The sequence below is a fragment of the Thecamonas trahens genome, assembly GCF_000142905.1.
Source record: "Thecamonas trahens ATCC 50062 unplaced genomic scaffold supercont1.11, whole genome shotgun sequence".
Classification (NCBI taxonomy): domain Eukaryota; order Apusomonadida; family Apusomonadidae; genus Thecamonas; species Thecamonas trahens.
In genome coordinates this window covers 427,405-448,730 of record NW_013657669.1, presented here as the reverse complement: position 1 = coordinate 448,730, position 21,326 = coordinate 427,405, and the positions used below count along the sequence as shown (strand labels likewise).

Genomic DNA, 21,326 nt, shown 5'->3' with positions numbered 1-21,326 from the left:
GCAATGGCGATAGCTCATCGTGCCTCGGCTGCGACGGCGTGCCTATTCCGCAAGGCGGTGCACACTTTGACGCTTGCGGGGTGTGTGGCGGCTCAGCGGTCGATACATGTTTTGCTTCGTGTGACAATTCGACGTCGACGCCAGTCGTTTTCGATTGCGCTGGCGTATGCAATGGGAGTGCGATCATCGACGAGTGTGGCGTGTGTGTCGGCGGAACAACCGGACGGCCTCCGCGGATGCACCAGGACTTTTGTGGCCAGTGTTTCCAGCGCTGCGAGGGCTGCGCGAATGCGACGCTGTCAATCGATGCGTGTGGAATTTGCGGTGGCGACCACACGAGTTGTGGCGGATGCGACGGCATGGGTTCGGTTGTCGATGCCTGCGGCGTGTGTAACGGGACTGGTGACTGTGTGGTGTCGTGCAATGCGACGCTCGGGCCGGAGTTTGTTTTCGACTGCGCGGGCGTTTGCGGCGGGACAGCGCTCGTTGATGCATGCGGCATGTGCACTGGCGGAAGTACAGGCATCACACCCAACGTGTTCCTGGATGCGTGTGGTGTGTGCTTTGGCGGCAACGCTGGGCTTGACTCGTGCGGAGTGTGTGGCGGGTTGAATGCCGACAAGGACGCGTGCCAGATCTGCTACGGCGAGAACGCCGCGCTTGACGCGTGCGGCATCTGCTTTGGCTCGGGCCGGTTTGTCGATGCGTGCGGTGTGTGCTTTGGCAACTCGTCGTCGTGCGCGGGCTGCGACATGGTGCCCAACTCGGGCCTCGAGCTCGACGCGTGCGGAGTGTGCGGCGGGCAGTCGACGTGCACATCGACAGACAGTGATGCGGCGAAGAGGCGCAAGCAGTTCTCCATCCTTGTTACGGGTGTCTCGGCAGTCTCTGCTGTCGTGCTGGCTCTCTGCCTCGCTGCGCTCTTGCGCTGTAAGAGACAGCACTCGCGCCGCAAGTACGTGGCGATGCGCAAGGCAAGCCAGGCCGCAATTGCGCCATCGGGTCGAGTCGCCATTCTTATCTCGGACGTCCAGTCGTCAACGATGCTGTGGGAGAGTTATTCAAGCGACATGATGGTGGCCATCGAAGAGCACGACCGGATTTTCCGGCAAGCACTGGACAAGTTCCGCGGGTACGTTATCCGGACCGAGGGTGACTCGTATGTGGTGGCGTTCCAGGACACCGAGGACGCGCTGAATGCTGCTGTCCAGATCCAACACGACCTGATGGATGCACTCTGGCCGCCGGCGATCCTGCACGACAAGCGGCTCCCTTCCGACGCCAGAGACAGCCCGGATGCTCTGTGGCACGGCCTGCGGGTCCGGATGGGCATTGCTGTCTGTCAGCCAACGCTTACCTTTGACGAGCGAACGCTGCGGTTTACGTATTCGGGTCAGGCCATGGCATACGCGCAGACTGTTGGTGACTCGGGTACCGGTGGGCAGGTGGTGGTCGACGCCGAGGTGGCCGCGATTGCGCCAAACCGTGTCGACCGTCTTGGCGTCTTTGCCGACGCGCTTTCGCATCGGTTCGAGTTGTTCCAGGCAAGGCTTGGGAAGCTCTCAGGCCGCAAGTACAACAAGAAGCTGCGCGGACTGACCCGGGCAGACGTTCGCTCAGAGCGGCGCTTGGACTCGGGTTCGGGCTCGCAATCGGCCTCACCATGCACTCGCTCACGGAGCCTTAGCCAGAGCGTGAGCGTCATCCAGGCACGCCGCGGCCGCCGATCCCGACGGGTGACACTCAACGACATACCACGAGAAGCACGTTCCGAATGCGACCTCCCTCTGCATCGCTCCATTGACGAGTCGTGTCTCACCTCGTCGACGACCATGTCACGGACAGGTCATGTGGCGATTTCGCAGGAGGTGGCCACCACCACGCCCTGCAACGATGGCGACGACGTGTTCGCCACGCCTACCTTGCAGAACGAGCAGTCGTTGTGTGCACTTAACCCGGCGACCCACCGCCGCGCCAAACGGCAGCGTTCGCCGTCGGCGCTAATGCGGTCGCGGCGGTTGACAATGGACGGCGAGGCAACGTTGGCACTGGCCCACATCCACAGCCTCTTGGATCCCGATGGCAGCGAGCTGGACCATTCTTCCAGTTGTGGAACGCTCTCGCCGTCCCCACGCCACGGGCGCAAGGCCAGCTTCAAGCGACGCATCGGTACAATCCGCAAGGCCCGTCTTGCCCGCCGAGTTGCTGCCGCGCCTGCGGCGCGCAAATTCGCGCCCGTGACAGGCCAGCTCAGCGAGACGGCGACCGACGCATCGCCCTTGCCGCAAACGTTGTCAATATCGACCCACGTCGGTCATCCCCCAGCCATTAGCAGTGGCTTCGAGTCAGTAACCTCGGACACAGCCGTCGTGGCGGATGCCAGCGCCATCGCAACCGACTCGTATTCAGTGGCCTCCCTCAAGTCATCCGGCCTAGCCTCGCCCAAGCTCCGTCGCAAGCGGAGGTCGTCATTTGTGATCCACTCAAGCGCAACGCCACGGTCGCGCCGGAGGGTCAGCGGCGCAAGCGAGCGGTTGAGCGAGCACCTGGCGTCACCGCGACCTCCAGGGTCCAGGCGCGCGTCGGCTCGCCCGCATGCGTCGCGCTCGGTCTCTTTCTCACGCTCGTACCAGCGCAAAATCACGCTTGACAATCTCATCTCAATGTCGCACGTGTCCACCACCGCGTCGGGCGAAGCAACGGTCGAGCTTACCCACCCCGATCCGCCGTTGTCAAGCTCGTTCTTATCACACCCAGACTCAGACTCGCCTGTTGATCCACCAGACGGCCAACCAGTCGACCAGCCAGAGTTTTAGCCATTTTGATCAACTCGAGCCAAATCCATGCGCTCATCTAGCCTAACCCGAACTCCACCCATGGCAGCAATGAAGGTCGACGGACGCGATGTCGGGTCAGTGTCGGCTGACGCCTGTTGCCGGCCACCGACTACCCGCACCCATGCTGGGTCACCCAGCACCTACAATTGTGTAACACTTGACAGAGATCCCGCGACCCACCATGGACGAGTACGTATCCTCTCCCTCCCCCCTTCCCCCCCCTCCTCTCTCCCGCTCCTATCCCCTCACCTACACGCGGCATGGTCATGCGCGCTTCATGGCGACGGCCGAATGGCTCGGGCGCGAAAGGAGGGAGCACCGGCAGGTGTGTGGCGGTAACTGACGGCAGAAGGGACCACATTGCAGACCGACGCTTCCGCTTGCGATGCAGGAGGCATTTGGCCCGGTGCAGGACGAGCTTATCGAGCGGTTGCGGAGGTACGACGAGTTTGGGAACGGGCGGGTGATGTACTCGGACTTTCTGGAGGTATGCGCCTCGCTGGGCGTTCACATCGGCGACGCGGCGCACAGCTTTCTTTCGCAAACCTTTACCCATCGTGGGTACATTGACATCAACCGGCTGGCTGAGGTGCTGGGCAAGCGCGACAAGACGATCCGGCCGCGGCATCCGTCGGGGCGGAACGAGCGGGAGATGGCCCGGCTGCACGAGCTGGTGGTGACCAAGCTGTATGCGCGACACGAGCACATCCGTGACATGTTCCTGGAGCTTGACGTCTCGCGCAACGGCACGCTCTCCTACCGCGAGTTTGCGAACGGGCTGGCGAGTCTCGGCCTGGAGCTGGACGAGGAGCAGCTGGCAGCGCTGATGCGGCAGCATGACATGCGAGGGAGCGGGCGCATCGACTACAACGAGTTTGTGCGGTTTGTGCAGGATCCGCTGACCTGGAGTCTGCCGAGCGATGTGGCGCACGACGACTCGCTGGTGGCCCGGCTGTTTGCGGTCCGCGAAGCGCTGCTCAACGAGTGTATTGCCCGCGACACTGCATTTGCGCGGACGATTCCGTTCTCGCAGCTCGTCGCCGCCATCGACTCGGTCCTGACCTCGGTCCCGCTGCCCGAATCGGAACTCGAGTTTGTGCTCTCGACCTTTGCTGATGACACCTCAGGCGACAATCCGCAGGTGGCATACCTCGACTTTGTGCGGCACGTGACGACCCGCGGACGCGAGCTGATGGACCCTGCGGTGGTCGAGCCTGAGGTGGCGCGCGCGTTCCGTGGACAGGTACCCACCGCCGCGGTGGCGCCATGCGTCCTTTCAGTCGATGTCCCGGTCCTTGACCTCCTCCGCGAGATTGTTTACGAGGCACATGGGCACGTCGCTGAAAGCTTTCTCGAGCTCGACGCGGACCGATCCGGCACGGTCTCGCTCGACGACGTTCTCACTGTCCTCGGGCGGCACTACATCCGGCCGACGCCAGCACAGATCCAGGAGATCGCCGCCACCTTTGGCGTTGGCGACGGCATCGATTACCGGCAGTTCTGCCAGTTCCTTGGCGAGGAGGACCCAGTGGCCGCCGAAGAGGCTGCACGGCACCTTGCCGTCCTCAACGACGCACCGATTGAGTCGGACGACACCCCGCAGGTCTTTGACACACCAACCATCAAGTCTGCGGTCGCCAAGCTCTATGTCAAGTCGGCCAAGCTCCTGTCTACAATTCTCGAGTACACCGCCGACGACGCGCTCCCACTCCCGACACTCCGACAGGCTCTCCATCGGCTGCACATCCGGCTGAGCCATGCCGAGTTTGAGTGGATCACCAGCAAGTTTGGCATCCTCGGCCCCGATGGCACCTCGGTCACCGCCGTCTGCGTCCACGACCTCGTCCACTTTGTTACCCAAACCGGGCGCGCCGGCCTTGCGTTTGGCGGCCATTGATGTGGCGCGTTTTTCTATCGACAAAGGCACGAGCATCTGGCTGCTAAAAGAGTTGGGAAAGAGTGGGGCGGCGCAGAGTGTTTTGTCAGTGCTTGGAGTGGTTCTACCGATGGTTGAAGAGCAGGCGGAGGCTCCGTCGATTGGCACGGGCTGCATCGGCCACCGCGCTCTTGTCGACCGGGTTGACTCGGGCATCGGCAAGGAGGAGATGTACGACGCTTTCATGACCGTTTCGCGCTGCCCAGCAGAGCGACTCGTTGTTGTTGGCAGCCGGATTGACACGGTTGTCGGCAAGGAGGAGTCCGACGACAGAGGCATGGCCGCGGCGGGAGGCCTGTCGGATGGCAAACTGACTACATGCCGCGGGATTGACGCGCGGATCGGCAAGGAGGAGGGTGACAATGGAAGCGTATCCGCGGCAAGCGGCCCATCGAAGCGCGTGATTGCACCCGGAAGACGGATCGGCGCGTTTGTCGGCGAGTAGGGCGGCAACAACCTCGGCGTGGCCGCGGGCGCATGCCATGCGGATGGCGTAGCTATCATTGGCTGCAGGATCGACGTCGTCACGAGCAAGGAGAACATATACCGTGTGAAGGACACCGCCTGCAGCGGCGGCCTGGAGGGCAATGTTGCCTGGCTCTGGCAGCAAGCTCTCGGTTAGCTCATGGATCATAGCTTCCACGGTGCTCGTCTGACCGGCAAAAGCCAGGATGTACAGGACGAGCGATGCCTGCGCCGCATCGTGCCTAGGCAGAAGCTCTCTCGTCAGCGGCATAATGCCACAGGAAGCTGCAAGCGCCGCAGGACCAATGTAGTCGGGCCGCGGCTGCGGCATCGCTGTGTAGATGTTTCCCGGCATGGCCAGAGACTTGGCCACTATGTCCATCTCGGCCAGCCGGGTAACGAGCGCGCGCCAGTCAGGCGAGTCTGGCTCTGGGCGATGAAAGATAGGGACTAACAGGGCCGGATCCACCTCACGGCGTGATGCACGCGGAAGCGTGGTGTGCCGCAGCGCAAGCTCTGCCCCTCTCCAAAGTCGATGGGCGACGCAGTTGGCGTAGCCCGTCTTGACGTGGGCAAGCGCGACCGAGTATGAGTCGACAAGGAGCGCGGTGTGGCAACGGGCGCATGTAGTGGCGAGGGCAACATGATCGGCCGCGTCCAGCAAGAATGCCGCGATGAGCTGGATGAGCTCGGTTGGAAGTTTGTTGAGCATGATGGCGAGGAGAGTGGCGTGTGCGCGTGTGCGCGTGGACGCTTGTACGCGCGCCGAGCAGCTCCTGGTTGGATCATGGGCTCGATGATCGCATGCGCCACCACCTTCATTCGCCCCACCACGCAGAACAGTAGAGCAGCAGAGCAAGCCAAAGCCTTTTCCACAGTATCCAGTCACATCCACGCACACATCGTCGCCATCCCCTTTGCGCACCCCTCCGCCCATTGCCAGCCCCCCCCCCCCCCCCCCCCTTCCCACAACCGACACAGGTGCACCCAGCCGTTCCACCCTCCAGCACCCCACCCCACACACCCGCCACGGCCATGGCCGCCGACCCGACTCAGGCCAGCTTTGGCCGTCTTGAAAACGTACGCTCTCCTCTCTCCCTCCCCTCTCCCCTCCCCTCCTCCCTTCTCTGCCACTCACTCCTCCCACAGCTCTACTCGCTCTCCAAGTTCATCGCCTTCCGGAGAACGACGCTCGCTCGCGACGACAATCCGCTGGAGCGGCGACCCATCACAGAAGCTGATCCGCTGCCCGAGGGCTGGGAGGTGCGGTATTCGGACCATGGCAAGCCGTTCTTCATCTGCCATTCGACTCGATCGACGACCTACGCCGATCCGCGCCCGCTCCCGCGCTACATCGGCATGCGCATTGTGTCAGCATCGGGCCTGCGGAAGATGGACACCTTTCGTAAGGGCGATCCATATTGCCTCGTTCGTATCTGCAGTCCGGCGACTGCTGCTGTTGATCCGGCTCGTCTCGACAAGCGTGACCGGCTGCAGGTGTTTGCAAAGACTGCGACTTGCAAGAACTCACAAACGCCCGAGTGGGACGAAACCTTCTACTTTGCCATCAACTCGCCCAACGACTTTGTTGAGATCTACATGTACGACTGGGAGCGCGGACGGACTGACCTGCTCATGGGCTACATCGCTATTCCTGCCGTCGAGGTCTACGCCCACACCATGGCGCTCGACAGTCAGTTTCCGATCTGGGCCCTCCGCCGCGAGCTGGGCCCACCGCCGGACGGCGGTGGCGTGTTCAAGGCCTCGGTTGCACCACAGGGCGCACTCTCGCTCGAGTTTGCCATGGTCGGACCGTCGTTTGCCGACGATGCCGCGGCGGCGTCTCCCGCCGATGCCGCTCGTGCTGCTGCCGCTGTAGCGGCAGCTGCCGCCCGCAAAGCCCGCCCAACCTGTGTCCTCTGCCTCGACGCGCCGGCCAACGCGCTCAACTACCCGTGCGGACACGCCTTTCTTTGCATGACTTGCGCCCGGACCTTTCGCGACGACAATGGCGAGATCTGCAACAACTGCCGCGAGCCGGCGCAGCTGACCGCCATTGTCACCGAGCTCACGTGCTCGGTCTGCTTTGTCGACTACGATGCAAGCGAGCTGCTCGGCCTTGGCGAGTGCGGCCACCTGATGTGCGTCAATTGCTCGATTGCCATCGTCCGCGTTGCCCTCGGCGACGTCAATGAGCAGTTCCCTCTGCAGTGCCCATGCATTGATGGCGAGACGCGGTGCCCGTCGGTGGTTGCCGCTGAATCGGTCCACAACCTGCTTCGCCTCTCAACTCGGGTTCTACCGCACGGCGAGGCTCTCTCCCGCGACGAGTACGACAAGTTTATTCGCTTCAACGACATCGCTGCCATCCCGCTCGCTCAGCGGACGTACTGCATTAATCCGGCGTGTGGCGGCCTCTTGGTCCTCGACAACGGCTGCGAGACCGATCCGACTACCCGGATGGAGTGTCTCTACTGCGACGCGAGCTGGTGCTACGGTTGCTCGGTTGACCATCCCGACATGACCTGCGCCGAGTGGGCTGCCGCCGCCCACGGCACTGATGACGCCACCCGCGACTACATCGAATCGACCTCCAAGCTTTGTCCCTCGCCCGGCTGCGGCATGCGCTGGGTCCACTACAGAGGCCACCGCTGCCATCATCTCAATCGTACGTTTTGCCCCGCTTCCCCTCTGCTCCCTCACCTCCGACTCCCCACACCCACTTTGCCCCTACTCACATCCACAATCTCGACATGTATGCACAGCCGGGCGCGGCTGCCCCGGTTGCGGCTGGGAGGGCTGCGTGGCGTGCCTCGGCCCATGGCCATGCCGATCGTGCTCAACATACTGCGATGCCAACTGTGACTGCCCACCATGTCCCGACTGTGTGCCGAATGTCTCTCACTGCAACCTCTGCTCCGGCGACTGGCGCTGCAACAACGCCATCCGCGAGCCAGCGGCCGCCGGTGCGAGTGCTTGACATCAGTCGATCCCAGCCGTTTCCCTGTCTCCTCCTCCTCCTCCTCCTCCCCCCCCCCCCCCCCTTTCGCGAGCGAATACACACATGCCCAGCCTTGCCGATAACCTGCTCGCGCCAAACGAGTCAAAACATTGCTAGCGCGAGCGCGAGCACTTTGCACACTCAGCGCAGGTCACACCCCACTCACCCCACCCCCACCCCCACCCCCACCCCCACCCCCACCCCACCACCTCCAGCATGGGCGAGGGATGCCAGATGATGGACGACTTTGGCAAGGAGGTCCAGCTTGCCCTCATGGCTGTGGCTTTTGCCACCCTCTTTGTCAAGTGGCGGCGGGAGGAGCACCGACGGAGCACCAAGGTATGGCACAAGGGAGGGGGAGGATGCGGGGAGAGGGGTAGAGGACGCGCGTGGCACCAGACAAGGCCCATGGGAGGGAGGGAGATGCACACGTCGACGCACAGACCCATTGTGGCAGGCACCACTCGCCATCGCACTCGTGGCACTCGTGGCACTCACTCGTCCATCCGTGGAGACACAGATCTGGCTGTTTGACACAGGCAAGCAGGGCATCACCTCGATCTCGTGGCACTTTCTCAACGTCTTTGTCGCATGGCTCTACACCTCGCACGATGCCTGCCTCGGCTACTTTATCCTCATCTTTCTCGACGCCACCCTTGGTGTTGCCCTCTGCTGGGCCTTTCTCACCGCGTTTGAGCGCTTCTTCATCGACGCACACATTGTCGGCCAATTCTCGCCGTACGAGTACCTGCGCTCCGGCAAGTACGGCCGCCCGCCGTCGGCCAAGGCCTGGGCCATGCAGCTCGGCGTCTGGCAGGTCATCGTCGTCCTTGTCAAGCTCATCATGGGCCTGCTTATGTATCCGGTGGCAGGCATTCTCGAGGCCATCGCACGCTTCTTCCTCACGCCCTTTCTCAACCACCCACACACCGAGCTCATTGTCGTCATGCTCGTTGCCCCACTCTTCCTCAACATCATCACTTTTTGGATCTCGGACAACATTCTCAAGTCCGACGCGCCACAGGAGCGTGCGACTGAGACAGAGCTCAATGTCCTGCTCAACCCTTGGGCCGCCTCTGACGATGACGACGCCGACCTTGGTCGCCCGCTCAGCTCGCTCTCGATCTCGCGAACCTCGACTGCAGTCTCGAACTCGTCTGCTAATCCGTTTGTGCTCGAACTCTCCTCGCTCGACGACGACGACTTTGCCGAGCCGGTCGTCATGGTCAACCCGTTTTCGACCGTCGACACTCGCTGAGCTCACCCCACCACCTCAACCACCTCGCCAATGGGCCCGCGGCAGACCGGACACCGCTCCAGTTGCTGCACGCACCCGCCGCACGTGTTCAGGTGCCGGCACGGGAGCACCACGCACCGAGCCGGCGCATCCATGCACACCACACACATGCACCCGGCCTGCGCAACCTCAAGCGCATGCTGCAGCTCACGCCGTGCTGCGTTTGCGCGCCGACGCGCCTCGCGCCGAAGCATGGCCAGCTCCTGCTCGCGCCCGTCGATCATCGCCTCAAGCTCATCCATGCTCAACCCGCCAACAATGTCGCTGGCCTTCTCGGTGGCGCTACCGGTGAGATTGGCCAATGCCTGGCCCTCGCGCCGTCGACTGCTCTGTAGTTCGCCCAGCTGGAGGCTGAGCTGGATCACGGTCTGCTCACGCGCGCGGAGGTCTCGCTTGACAGCCTCGTGTGCATCGCCAAGCTCGTTGTTCTGCTTCTGCAGCGCGGCGATGTTGCGGAGGCCAAGCGACGAGACCGTTTTGGCCTTGGCCAGCTCGTCGGTCAGCCGAGCCACCCGCGCCTCGAGCTCGGCCACCTGCGCCACACCTGCTGGCGAAGTCTTAGCCTCGGCTACCTCCTCGCAGAGCTGTTCTAGCTCGGCCTCGCGTGCCTCCAGCTGAGCTTCCAGCGCCGCAGCACGCTCACTGCCAACACTGCTTGCCCCGCCGTCGTCGCTGTCACGGCTCGAAATGCACCTGCGCGCGAGGACCGCCAGAACGCCATCAGGGACAATGCTGGGCGAGTCGCAGACCTCGCGGACAACAGCCGCAAGCGCTTCCGCACACACAACTGATGCTGGAGCTGGCCGGCGAAACAGTGATGCCGCCATTCGGTACGTCTGCGTCTCGTCGTCAAAGGCAACAAGTGTTGTCGGCGTCGAAAAGGCGACGAGCCTTAGCGAGCCTGACGTTGGCCACATCCGTCGCGCCGACAAGTTGCCAACACTCATGTCACTCGCGAGGCCATCAAGAACAGCGCAAAAGGCGTAGAACGCGTTGCGGGCAGCGCGGCCAAGACTTGCAATCGCAACCTCGGTGTGCGACCGTCGGCGCGCGCCGGCGAGCGCGTCCTCCAGCTTGCCGATAGCAGGGGACGAGGCGAGGAGCGATGCAAGCACCTCGTTGCACACCACCGCGCTCTTACCAAGCACCTCCTCGACTGATGCGATGTTCTTGCGGGCTGACGGCGTGGCCGCCACGGGAAACGCGTTGGCACCGTTGTTGTCAAAGAAAGCCGCCGCCACCGCGGCCAGCGCCTCATCGGTCATGTACCAGTGAACTTTGGCAATGTCGGCAGTAATCTGCGACGAGCAGAGCAAGTCGTAGAACCGTGGCACAAGCCCGGGCTCGTGTGCAATGGCCTGAACCCACAGATTGGCCATCGCATACTCGACATCAGCCCGCTTTGCTGCTGCACGCCGCTCGCGATCGAGGGCCAGCGCCGGAAAGTCGGCTCCAGTCTGTAGGCCTTCGTCGGCCATGTCCGCCACCCAAAAGCCCTTGACATACAGCTTGCCGCGGTGGCGCTCCTCAAGCAGCAGCGTCCCATCGCGAGTCGCACAGTAGCCGCTGGCATCGCTGGGCGGAGACAGGAACAGAAAGTCACCCTCAAACTCCGCCCACTCGTTGGGTGCCAGCCCTTCCAAGACAGCCACCACCCCCGATGCGCTCACTCTCCCGCGCTCGGCAATACTCTCGGGCATCGGCGGAACACCCGTGGTCTCCAGCACAGCCAGCGAGAGCACGGTGGCCGAGCCAAAGTTTTCATCGCGAACGAGCTCAAAGGCCCACGCCTCGCCGGCGCCTGTCTCCAGCCGGATCTGCTTACCCTCGCGCAGTAGGGCTATGGCACCGACTTTGAGGCCCTCACCAAACTGTCCAACCGCAGCCGCGTCGTCGACCTTGGACGACGAGCCCATCAGCAGAACTGCCCGCCCCAGACCCGCCGCCGCCTCGTTGGCGAGCACCAGCATGCAGGCATCGGCATCATACGCCACATACCCCACCAGCGATCCATTCCCATCGACAACCGCTACCGCCGTCCCACCATCGCTGCTGCGGCTCCGATGAAAGGTCACACCATGCGGCGCAAATGAGGTCGCTGCCTTTGCGGGCCTACTTCGCTCACCTGCTGTTGCTGCTCCCGCCGCCTCGGCCGCGCCACGGACGCCGTCGTACCAGTTCTGCACTAGCTCGCGTACGCCCTCGCGCGCACCCCAGTGCGGCGCATACGCCGAGTTGAGGGTGAGGTTGATCCGTTGCGGTGCCGTCGCCATAGATGCGGGAGGCGAGAGGGAGTGAGCTCTTGCGATGCCTCGAACTCGACCTCGACTTTGTTCCAATTCAACAGCGCTAATGGAAAAGCTTGCGCCGACGGGCGAGGGGGGGTACGACCACGTTTGATACTTTACAGCGCTAAAGGAAAAGCTTGCGCCGACGGGCGAGGGGGGGTACGACCACGTTTGATACTTTATGCGCAACTAGCCGCGGCCACTGGCTTGGCGGCTGCGGGCTTGGCAGGCTTGGGCGACGCCGGCTTGACGCCAGTTGGCTTGCGTGGCTTGGGTGACGCCGGCTTGGGCGTGGTCGGCTTGGGCGTGGTCGGCTTGGTAGCTGTCGGCTTGCGCGGCTGGGTGACGCCGGCTTGGGCGTGGTCGGCTTGGGCGTGGTCGGCTTGGTAGCTGTCGGCTTGCGCGGCTTGGGCGTGGTCGGCTTGGTGCCAGTCGGCTTGCGCGGCGGCTTGGCGACTGCATTCCGACCGGGCACGATGGGCTGGACCTCGCCAAGCGAGTTGTCACTGCCCGAGACGTCGACTGCTGGTGGCGGGAGCTTCTTGGCGGTTGGCCGACGGGTGGCAAAGGCTGCGCCCGAATCCTCGCCAGGCGAGCTAGCGGCGGCGGCACCCTGCGAGAGCGGCGGCGGTGGGCCAGAGCCGCGTCGCCCGCCGCCCACCCGCGCCGGCTTGGTCCTCCCGGCAGGCTTGGGTGGTGCCGAGTCGGCCGCGAGCATGTCCGGCGGCGGTGGCGGGAGAGCATCGTCTTCGATGAGGGCAAGCAAATCTTCGTAGTTATCGTTGGCACCTGCCGGCGGCGCAGGTGGGAGCGAGGTGACCGACATGACGCGGACGTTTTCGCTGGTCGGTGGCGGCGGCGAGGAGCCGGCCGCCGACCCCGACGCCTCACACTCGCTCGGGCTAGCTGTCTCACCACGGAGGATAGTGATGCAACGGGTGGCGTTGAGCGCCTCGGCGAGCTGCAGTACGGTCTGGCCCTCAGCGTTGGGTGTCTTGATGTCGGCGTTGTTGTCCATCAGAATCTCCAGCACGTCCGAGCGTTCGGCGAGGACGGCGTCGTGGGCGGGCGTGCCGCCCGACTTGGGCGAGACCGAGTTGATGTCGGCGTTATTGAGCACGAGCGCGGTGACAACTACCCGCGGCGCCTGGGTCTCGAGCGCATACGCGACCGAGCCGATGGCGCCCGGCTTGTCGGGCGGGAGCCAGTCGACGGCGGCGCCGGCGGCGAGTGCAGCGAGGATGCCCATGTGCGAGCCTGCGGCGATGGACGCACGCAGCGCTGCGCCGAGCTTATCCGGGTCAGTCTCGGTGCCCTTGGCCAACAACCGCTTCTCTACGTACTTGTACTTGATGTACTGGTTACGCATGCCGGCAAGCGACGGGTCTGACGGCTTGTAGCGGATGACCCGCGACGGCCAGGCCTCGAGGATCGAGTTGGCAGCCTCGTTACCGATCGCCTGCATGTACTCTTCCACATACGGCACCAGGTCGTCTAGCTTGAGCGACCGAACCTTGGAAATCGACGTGCCGAGCGAGCGGTGCAAGCCCGAGCACTCGATGCAGACCAAAATGCCGAGGTTGATCGAGCACCAGTCTGGCTTGGTGTTGAAGCAGTCGGCGCAGACTGAGTTGCCCGGCAGCTTCCAGATGTTAGCTATGAGCTGGTTGATCTGTGACTTCGTCTTGGAATGGACCCGTTTGAGCGTGCCAGTCTTCCCGACCGACGTGACGTTGCGGAGCTGTGACGCTGTCGCGTCCCGAATCGCGGCCACCCACGCCGTCACCTCAGCTTGCGTCTCGCCCTGGAACAAATACCGCTTATCTGGCGCAATCATCTCAAAGGTGAGATCGGACGCGTTCTTGACGTTGACCACCTGAACGTCGAGCTCAAAGACCGGCACCGGGTCGTGGACGGTCTTGTAGATTGCAAGCTTGCCGGCCTCTAACACCGCAAAGTGCCGGATCCACGACTTGAGCACCGACGTCGACTGCAGTTTGAGGTAGCCCATGCGGACGCCCTCTTCCTCGAGTGTCATCACCACTTCGTCGGCCGGCGCCGTCGAGAGCCGCGCCAGTCGTGCCGCCTTGTCAAGCGTCGCCGACGTGGTCTTGCGCATGCCGGCGCTCACCGTTTCGAGGCAAAAGCAGGGCACAAAGCCGGTGACGCCGCCGACCCGCGCATACCACCACTCGGGATGGGTGGCGTCGTAGACGGCAATCACGTCGCCGGTCGACACGTTGAGCTCCGTCTCTGACGTTGCCATCCATGACTCGACGGCTACCGCAGAGTCAATGATCACGGCAGCCTTGGCGGGGTCGAGAAGCTTGTCCGGCGCCGCAAGCGTCAGCCGCCCGCCCGACTGCGCCGTCACCTCGGGCGTCGCCGGACGCTTGGCCGACTCGTGCAGGACCGGCGCCACGCCAAGGTCAAGGTCGAGCTTGCCTGCGAGCTTGCGCGCGGCAATGCCGGCAAGTCCGGCGCCGTGCGCCAGGTCTGCCACCGCCAGCGGCGCCTCTGCCACCAGCTCGCCAAGGTGTGCCACCACAATCGATGACTTGGCCAAGTTGGCCAACGCAATGACGGCTGAGACTCGCGCCGAGGCCTGATACGTCGTCGAGCCCTCGACGTTCCAGCACGCGACTCGGAAGAGCGGCTCGACCGCAGCGCTGTGTTGCAGCGTCCGCGCTCCATTCTCGACAATTGAGACCTCACCAGCCAGCCGCGCCGCTTGAGCTACCACCCGCTCGACCGGCGACGAGAGCGAGTGCACCACCGCGGCAACGGTCTCTGGCGCAGCAACCAGGAGCTCAATGTTGGGATTGGAAGAGAGGCACACATTGCAGAGGACACGTAGAATTGCCTCCTGCAGCCGAGCGTGAATCCGGTTCGGCTCGGCAGGCAGCCAGTTGTTCGCCACCGCAAACATCGAGTCCATTCCACCGAGCTCACGAAACTCGGACTGGATGAGCGTCGAGCCGCCCTCGGTCACGTTCGCAATCGCTGCCGCCACGTTGGTCAGCACCTTGACGTCCTGGTTGAGGGTGAGCGCGGCAACAAGCGACGGCAGGCAGCCGCCGTTGAGGATGACCTCCTTGCCGTAGAGCGAGGCCGAAAAGGCACGGATGCAGTCCATGGCAACCGCGAGCATCGACGGTGTCGCGTTCGACTCGAGCGCGCTGAGAAGCGGTGAGAGAAAGAGTGACTCGGTCATGAGGACCCTGTTATGCGACGAGCTTGCCAAGCCCGAGAGCGCCCGCAGCGCAGCCTCGATGACCCACGGCGATGGGGAGGAGAGGTGGGTGACAAGAGTGGGAATGGCGCCGAGGTTCGGAATGGCCGCCCGGATCGAGTCGTTCGACGAGACGAGCGAGAGCGTGAGGCAGCCGTAGTAGAGCGCCACATGCGACGATGCCGTCCGCAGAACTTCCACAAGGGGCTTCAGTGCATTGTCCTTGAGAAAAGCCGCACGAAGAAAGGCGTCTTCGGCGAGATGGGCCATGGCCTTGATGGCGGCGTCAATCATGAACTCGTCACCGGCCCGCTCGAGCAGAATGACCAACGGGATGATCGGCGACTCGCCGAGGATCGCCGGTGCAGGCTCGTCGGGCCCAGGGCCCATGGATGGTGCAAGGAGGTGGACAAGCGTCCACGCAATGTTGCCTACTGTCGCCTTGGACGTACCCTCCCGTGACATGAGGCCGCCAAGAAACTCACACACGCCATTGTTGCTGTCAAGGAGATAGGCGTGGGTAAATTGAAAGCGCGAGGCGTGGCGCAGCGCTTTCGCTCCCAACTCAAACACAGCGCCCTCGGCGTTGAGCGTGTTGATGAGCGCAGGCAGGAAGTTGGCGCCATCCTTGGTCGATAGCGCCGAGTAGTGCTCGTCGAGCATGTCGTCCTTGCAGAGGGTGATGACCGAGAGGAAAGCCTCAAGCGCAAGCTCCTTGACAATGAGAGGGCCCCAGGCAATGTTGCAGAACACAAACGGGAGGCCAAAGTTGGAGACGGCACGGTCACCGTTGATGGCGCGGAGGAGGAGGTTCGACCACTCGGTCCGGTCGGCTGTCTCTTTGGCAAAGATGTGGTAGACCCGCGATCGGGTCGAGTGCGAAATGTCAAAGTAGTACTTGTTCTTCTTGGAGATGTCTTGCCGCGATTCGACAATGCACCCGTCGAGTGGGACAATGCCGGTTGGCTCCTCGTCGGCCTCAGTCTTGTAGTAGTAGAGGAACATGTCCTTAAGGAGGAAGATGCGGTTGTTCCACCGCGTGAATCGCGACGAGCCGAGCTTGCACAGCGTGCCGACTTTGTCGCAGTTTCCTGAAAACAAGTACCGGTACGAGAGGCGTGGCGTGGGAACGGTGAGATCAATGGTCGCTGGTGCCGAGAGGACCGGCATGCCCGAGCCCGAGGCGTCGCCGGCGGCGCCCGACTCGCCGGCGCCCTTGCGGCGGAACCGCGACTTGACGACCCTGCCGGCTTCGGCGCGGCGCGCCACTAGCGACGGATCCTTTGCCACCAGCTCGTCAATCTGTGCATTGATGTCGGCCATCCAGGAGGCCTTGGCCGACTCCGAGTCGGCACACACCGTGTACGTCTTCTTGGTCGACACAATCTGGAAGGCATGCGGGAGCGAGACCTCCTCACCGGCAAGGTCCTTGATCCACGTGGTGTTGAGCGGAATGAGGCCCTTGAAGAGAAACATTGACGAGTTTTGCTTGGCGGCGTAGACGAGAATGTCGTTGAACAAAAAGTACATGCGCTTCTCGCGGTTCTTGGTCAGGTAGCCTTCGCGCACAAACCGGCGCGCAGGCTCGACAAGAATGGGACAATCCTTGGAGAGCATCTGCTGGATTTCGACGATTCGGTTCATCGAGTCGGCCACCGCCATTGACGAGTTGACCGTCCGCGCAATCTCCGAGATGAGCGTCAGCGCCTCGGCAAGGTTCGTCGCATCCGGATGGTCGTCGGGCGTGTACTTGATAATGTCAGAGAGGAGCATGATGTACCGCGGGATGCGCTGGATCGGCATGATGAGCGCATCGGCTAGGTGCAAGTTGAGCGAGTCGGGATGGAGGTGCCCAGACTCGAGAAAGGCGGTAAACTGCTTCGACTGCGAGCACTGCGCCACAGCCTTGAGCGAGTTGTCGTAGTTTTTGCAGTACTGCGTGTAGAGCTTGAGAAACGGGGCCATCCGCTTGAGTGCATCACCGAGACATGTCGTCATCGGGTCCCACTCGGCCATTCGCTCCCGAAGCGAGTCGGCGAGCGTCTCGTTGGTCCGCGCGATGAGCTCGACGTTGGAGAAAATGGCGTCGAGCGACTCGGCCCGGGCAATCGGGTTGGGCGACGTCTGCGCATTGAACCGCAGCGGCTTGACATACACTTCGATGAGCGCATTGAGCGACGAGACGTACGTCACTTCGGTCTCCAGTAGCTCGTGCGCAATCTTGGTCCGCCGCTTGAGCGTCTTGGCTACCGCCATGAACTTTTTGCCGCGAGCCTCGACCGCCACCACTTTTGGATACAGGCCGCTGCCTGGGCTTGCGGATCGTCCGACCCACTGGAACCGCCACTGTCACCCATCCCATGCGTACGGGTGTATCATTGTCTCGCTGTGAGCTATCCTCGTTCGCAGCCCTCGTTCGTGGCCCTCGTCCTCTTTGCCCTTGCCCGCCGAGCCACCCTGACACCCTTGCGAATGTGGCAAGCCACTTCGGCCGAACGGGGAGAGGGGGTACAGGCAGGCGCGCGCCGGAGGTGGGGAGGAAAGGGGAAGGGAGGGAGAGAGAGAGAGTACGTACGTCCTGCGGGGCTTCTTGGGAGGGCCGGGCATGGAGGGGGGGGAAGGGGGGAGAGAGAGAGCGGTGCAGAGGTTGTCTATCTTCTCCTCCCGGCGGCGGGGTTGGGGGTGGGGTGGTGGAGGGGGGGGGGAGGGGGGGGGGGGGGGGGCACTCGCAGGAGCCGGGGCGAATAGCGGCGAGCGGGTGCTGAAAAAAAGCGTGCCATGCCGGGCAGCGGCGTGCGATTTTTGGCGGTGTCGATGCTGAGCTAGAGTTTAGCCACGCGCGCGAGTGCGGCTGAGATATGGACGGCAAGTGCGCGACGGGTGGCAGTATCCGCGATGACAATGAACACGGTGGCGAGTGCGGGATCGGGCGTGAGACCGATGGCTACACAATTAGTTGCTGAGATGGATGCGGCCAGAAGCCAGTTCCTCACGACAAGTCCCTCGCCAGGTTGGGCGCCGATGACGTGGACAAAGAGAGCAACATGGCGTGGAGAGCTGCTGATCACATCCAGCGGCGGGTCAACAGCAATGCGGCGACAAAGGTCGCTGCCAAGCTCAGCGGCGTCAAGCTGCAGAGGCGATATGCCAGCGTCAAGGTGCGGGCAGGCAGGCAGGTTCGGCACGGGCGAAGCAAGCCAGGCAGCCCAGTCAGCGACTGGATGCGCCGATGGGCCTTGGGTAGCAGCAATGAGCTCCGAGAGCGAGATCGGAAGATGTGGAAAGACAACGGAGTGTACCGGAGGGTGCGAGACGGTGGGTAGCCTTGCGAATGGGATGGTGCCGCGAAAGGCACCAACGGACGCACCCCACGCACGCGTCGGGCCGGTGTGGCTCTTTGGGGCCCCGCTGTAGACGGTGACGCGTTGCGACGCATGTCGGGCAAACCATGCAAGCGCTGCAAGCGGCGTATTTGGCAGTACAAGAGAGAGCGAGAGATGCGATGACGGAATCGCCGCCAAGAAGCTGTGAAGGGCATCGGCAAAGGCGCAGTCCGGATCTTTGCCGGATGGTGCGAGCCAGACCGGGATCGCCGGCGCAGGCAGCGCGCAGAGAGCAAGCCACTCGCCATCGCCGACGACCACAATGACAGCAACCGCCTCCAGCCAGTGGACGAGCGCCTCACGCCACAGCAAAAGTCCATCGTCGAGAAAGCATGCATCAAACTCGGGCGCGAGACCAAGGACAGGCCACATGCCCAGCGGGCCAGGAAGACGGGAGAGGTCTCCGCCTGCTGTGGCCACAAGGAGGGCATCAAGAGCTGAGACATGGACGACCGGTAGTGTGACTGGTACTTGATCAGAGAGGTCGATTTGGGCGAGGGCGGCGCACGCGGCAGCGTTCGCGGCGGCGACGCGAAATGGCATGCCTTTGCTCTCGGCAGGCGAGTAGTCGACGTCGAGGAGCGCCGCCAGAACTGGAGCAGCGGGCGTAAGTGTCGGCGGCAGTGGATGGATGTCAGCAAGCTGTGCAGCGAAAGCGCGAGCAGCGTCGTCAGGATCCGCCGCCAGCGCGGCAGCCGTCCGCACAACGCGGGCAACAGAGGTCAAGCTCGGGTGCGGCTCGCCCGACTCGCCGCAAAGAGTACGATACGCATCAAGAACGCCGGCTTGCCAGCCGAGAGGGAGAGCCGAGGGAGGCAGCTGGCATGTGCTCACACCACTAGCGAGTGCCGCATAGACCGAGATGTGACTGGATGCAAAAAGAGGCGTGAGTGGCGTGGCAAGGACTGCAGCGGCGTGGACAGCCGCGGTGTCAACATCGCCCGACTGCAGTGCGTCACGGACCGAGTCGGCAGCAAGGCAGGCCGCAAACTCTGAGGTTGGATCGACGACTGCAAGGCCGTGCGCAAGCATGGCGCGGGCCGCGTCAAAGCGCGAGGCTTCACGATAGACGGTGGCGAGGGCGGAAAAGGTGCCGCAGCCTCCGGCAGCAAGCGCGTCGAGGGCGGGATCAGTCGCAAGCGCCGCATGCAGCAGATGCTCTGCTTCAGTCAGCCGGCTGGCAAGCACAAGGCAGACAGCGGTGTCATGGAGGGCATCGGCCTTCTGGAGATCGGTCTTTGCCAAAGCTACGGCGGGCCGCGCGGTGTAGATCGCCAGCATCAGCGAGGCCAGGCCGGTGGCTCCGGTTTTGTTCGAGCAATCGGGCGTGTTGAAGGCGCAGAGAAACATGCTGGAGAGACGGCCCAGGATGTCAAGAGCCGTGGAAGGCGGGGGCTGGTCTAGCGATGAGAGCACAGCAGCAGCTTCAAAGCGGTGAAAGATTGACGCTGACGTGTCTCCCATCCGCTGGTGCACAGTGGCCATGTTGGTGTGAATGATAGCGATACGGGTGATGCGCTGTGGCTTGAATTTGTCATCGATAGACACTTGGTGCTGCGTGATATCAAGCGACCGAAGATAGAGCGCGAGTGCGGTAGGAGCGTCATCGCTCTCAAAGGTCAAAGCAAAGTTGTTGAGTAGCGAAACGTAGTCGCAGCCCAACTCGAGTGCGCCGTCACTCGTGCCCTTCTTGCCTTTGCTCACTCCAGCGCATGGCGCTTGGGCATCGAGAAAGGCACAACTCGGATCGAGCTTGGCAAGGATGGCGCGGAGGAGCTTGGCGGCAGCCTGTCGACGGCTCAGTCCAAAGAGTGCTGACGCGAGTGCAAGTGCGATCGGAAGCATGTCCGCAGCCGAGCAGCCGAGCGAGCTCTCCCCGAGAGCGATGGCCATGCGGGCGACCTTGGCCGCACGCCGGAGCAGAGCGCCGCGGACCGCCATCGCAGCATCGACACGATCGCCCCGGCCGGGCTCGTCCGCTATCTTGCGCCCGGCATCGAGCCTGCAGTTGCGGAAGACATCGAGCGGCGAGCGGCGAAGCCAGCTGATGATGGGAGGGAGCCGCTTGCGGGCATCGCTGTATGCAGCGAGGGCAGCGGTTCGATTCCGGTAAGCCTTGCTCGCTTTCACCGTCGTCGACACAAGACGGAACGGGGCAAGCAGAGCCGACTTGAGCGATGACGACGATGCTGACGGTGTAGCCGAGGAGTCAGCCGGGAGTGGCAACGACGCAGGTGGAGTCACGCGTGCCAGGTTGTCGGCAATCTGGGCGAGGGCGTGGTAAACCGAGACCGGGGTGGTCTTGGCGGAAGACCGAGGACTAGCAGCCATGACAGTGTGCCGAGCAGTCCAACCACTCGTAACTTGGCGGCAATGATTGTATGGCGTGGTGTGCCTGATGTGTGTCAGGCCAACCAATGGGGCGCCGAGAGCCGCGTGCCGAAGACGACAAAGACCAACCGATGAACAGAGGCACAGGCGGGGATAGGTTTGATCCAAAGGCAGAGACCAGCCGATGAACAGAGGCACAGGCGGGGATGGGTTTGATCCAAAGACAGAGACCAGCCGATGAACAGAGGCACAGGCGGGGATGGGTTTGATCCAAAGACAGAGACCAGCCGATGAACAGAGGCACAGGCGGGGATAGGTTTGATCCAAAGGCAGAGACCAGCCGATGAACAGAGGCACAGGCGGGGATGGGTTTGATCCAAAGACAGAGACCAGCCGATGAACAGAGGCACAGGCGGGGATGGGTTTGATCCAAAGACAGAGACCAGCCGATGAACAGAGGCACAGGCGGGGATGGGTTTGATCCAAAGACAGAGACCAGCCGATGAACAGAGGCACAGGCGGGGATGGGTTTGATCCAAAGGCAGAGACCAGCCGA

General features: G+C 63.1%; 7 protein-coding genes across 7 annotated transcripts; 5 read left to right on the top strand and 2 right to left on the bottom strand.

The window, feature by feature from the left end:
• Positions 1-253: 253 nt before the first annotated feature.
• Positions 254-1,687, top strand: AMSG_11744 (uncharacterized protein; the record flags this gene model as incomplete). The annotated part of the gene is made up of 2 exons (XM_013905039.1): positions 254-1,610; positions 1,682-1,687. The coding sequence occupies exons 1-2, from the start codon at positions 360-362 to the stop codon at positions 1,685-1,687; spliced, it is 1,257 nt and encodes a 418-aa protein (XP_013760493.1). The 5' UTR covers positions 254-359.
• A 1,306-nt stretch (positions 1,688-2,993) lies between these two features.
• On the top strand, positions 2,994-4,796 carry AMSG_03104 (uncharacterized protein). Its single transcript, XM_013904985.1, has 2 exons — positions 2,994-3,026; positions 3,204-4,796. Exons 1-2 carry the CDS (start codon positions 3,019-3,021, stop codon positions 4,732-4,734), a joined length of 1,539 nt encoding a protein of 512 aa, XP_013760439.1. The 5' UTR covers positions 2,994-3,018; the 3' UTR covers positions 4,735-4,796.
• A 41-nt stretch (positions 4,797-4,837) lies between these two features.
• Positions 4,838-5,950, bottom strand: AMSG_03103 (ankyrin domain-containing protein; the record flags this gene model as incomplete). Its single annotated transcript, XM_013904984.1, has 1 exon — positions 4,838-5,950. One exon carries the CDS (start codon positions 5,948-5,950, stop codon positions 4,838-4,840), a length of 1,113 nt encoding a protein of 370 aa, XP_013760438.1.
• Positions 5,951-6,248: 298 nt separating this feature from the next.
• Positions 6,249-8,218, top strand: AMSG_03102 (uncharacterized protein; the record flags this gene model as incomplete). Its single annotated transcript, XM_013904983.1, has 3 exons — positions 6,249-6,318; positions 6,388-7,906; positions 8,004-8,218. Exons 1-3 carry the CDS (start codon positions 6,274-6,276, stop codon positions 8,216-8,218), a joined length of 1,779 nt encoding a protein of 592 aa, XP_013760437.1. The 5' UTR covers positions 6,249-6,273.
• A 237-nt stretch (positions 8,219-8,455) lies between these two features.
• On the top strand, positions 8,456-9,497 carry AMSG_03101 (transmembrane protein 110; the record flags this gene model as incomplete). The annotated part of the gene is made up of 2 exons (XM_013904982.1): positions 8,456-8,578; positions 8,760-9,497. The coding sequence occupies 2 exons, from the start codon at positions 8,456-8,458 to the stop codon at positions 9,495-9,497; spliced, it is 861 nt and encodes a 286-aa protein (XP_013760436.1).
• A 30-nt stretch (positions 9,498-9,527) lies between these two features.
• On the top strand, positions 9,528-10,154 carry AMSG_11743 (uncharacterized protein; the record flags this gene model as incomplete). Its single annotated transcript, XM_013905038.1, has 1 exon — positions 9,528-10,154. The coding sequence occupies one exon, from the start codon at positions 9,528-9,530 to the stop codon at positions 10,152-10,154; it is 627 nt and encodes a 208-aa protein (XP_013760492.1).
• A 1,849-nt stretch (positions 10,155-12,003) lies between these two features.
• AMSG_03099 (uncharacterized protein) lies at positions 12,004-20,818 on the bottom strand (the record flags this gene model as incomplete). Its single annotated transcript, XM_013904981.1, has 3 exons — positions 18,083-20,818; positions 12,293-17,402; positions 12,004-12,260 (listed from the first exon to the last, which is right to left on the bottom strand). The coding sequence occupies exons 1-3, from the start codon at positions 20,768-20,770 to the stop codon at positions 12,004-12,006; spliced, it is 8,055 nt and encodes a 2,684-aa protein (XP_013760435.1). The 5' UTR covers positions 20,771-20,818.
• Positions 20,819-21,326: the final 508 nt, after the last annotated feature.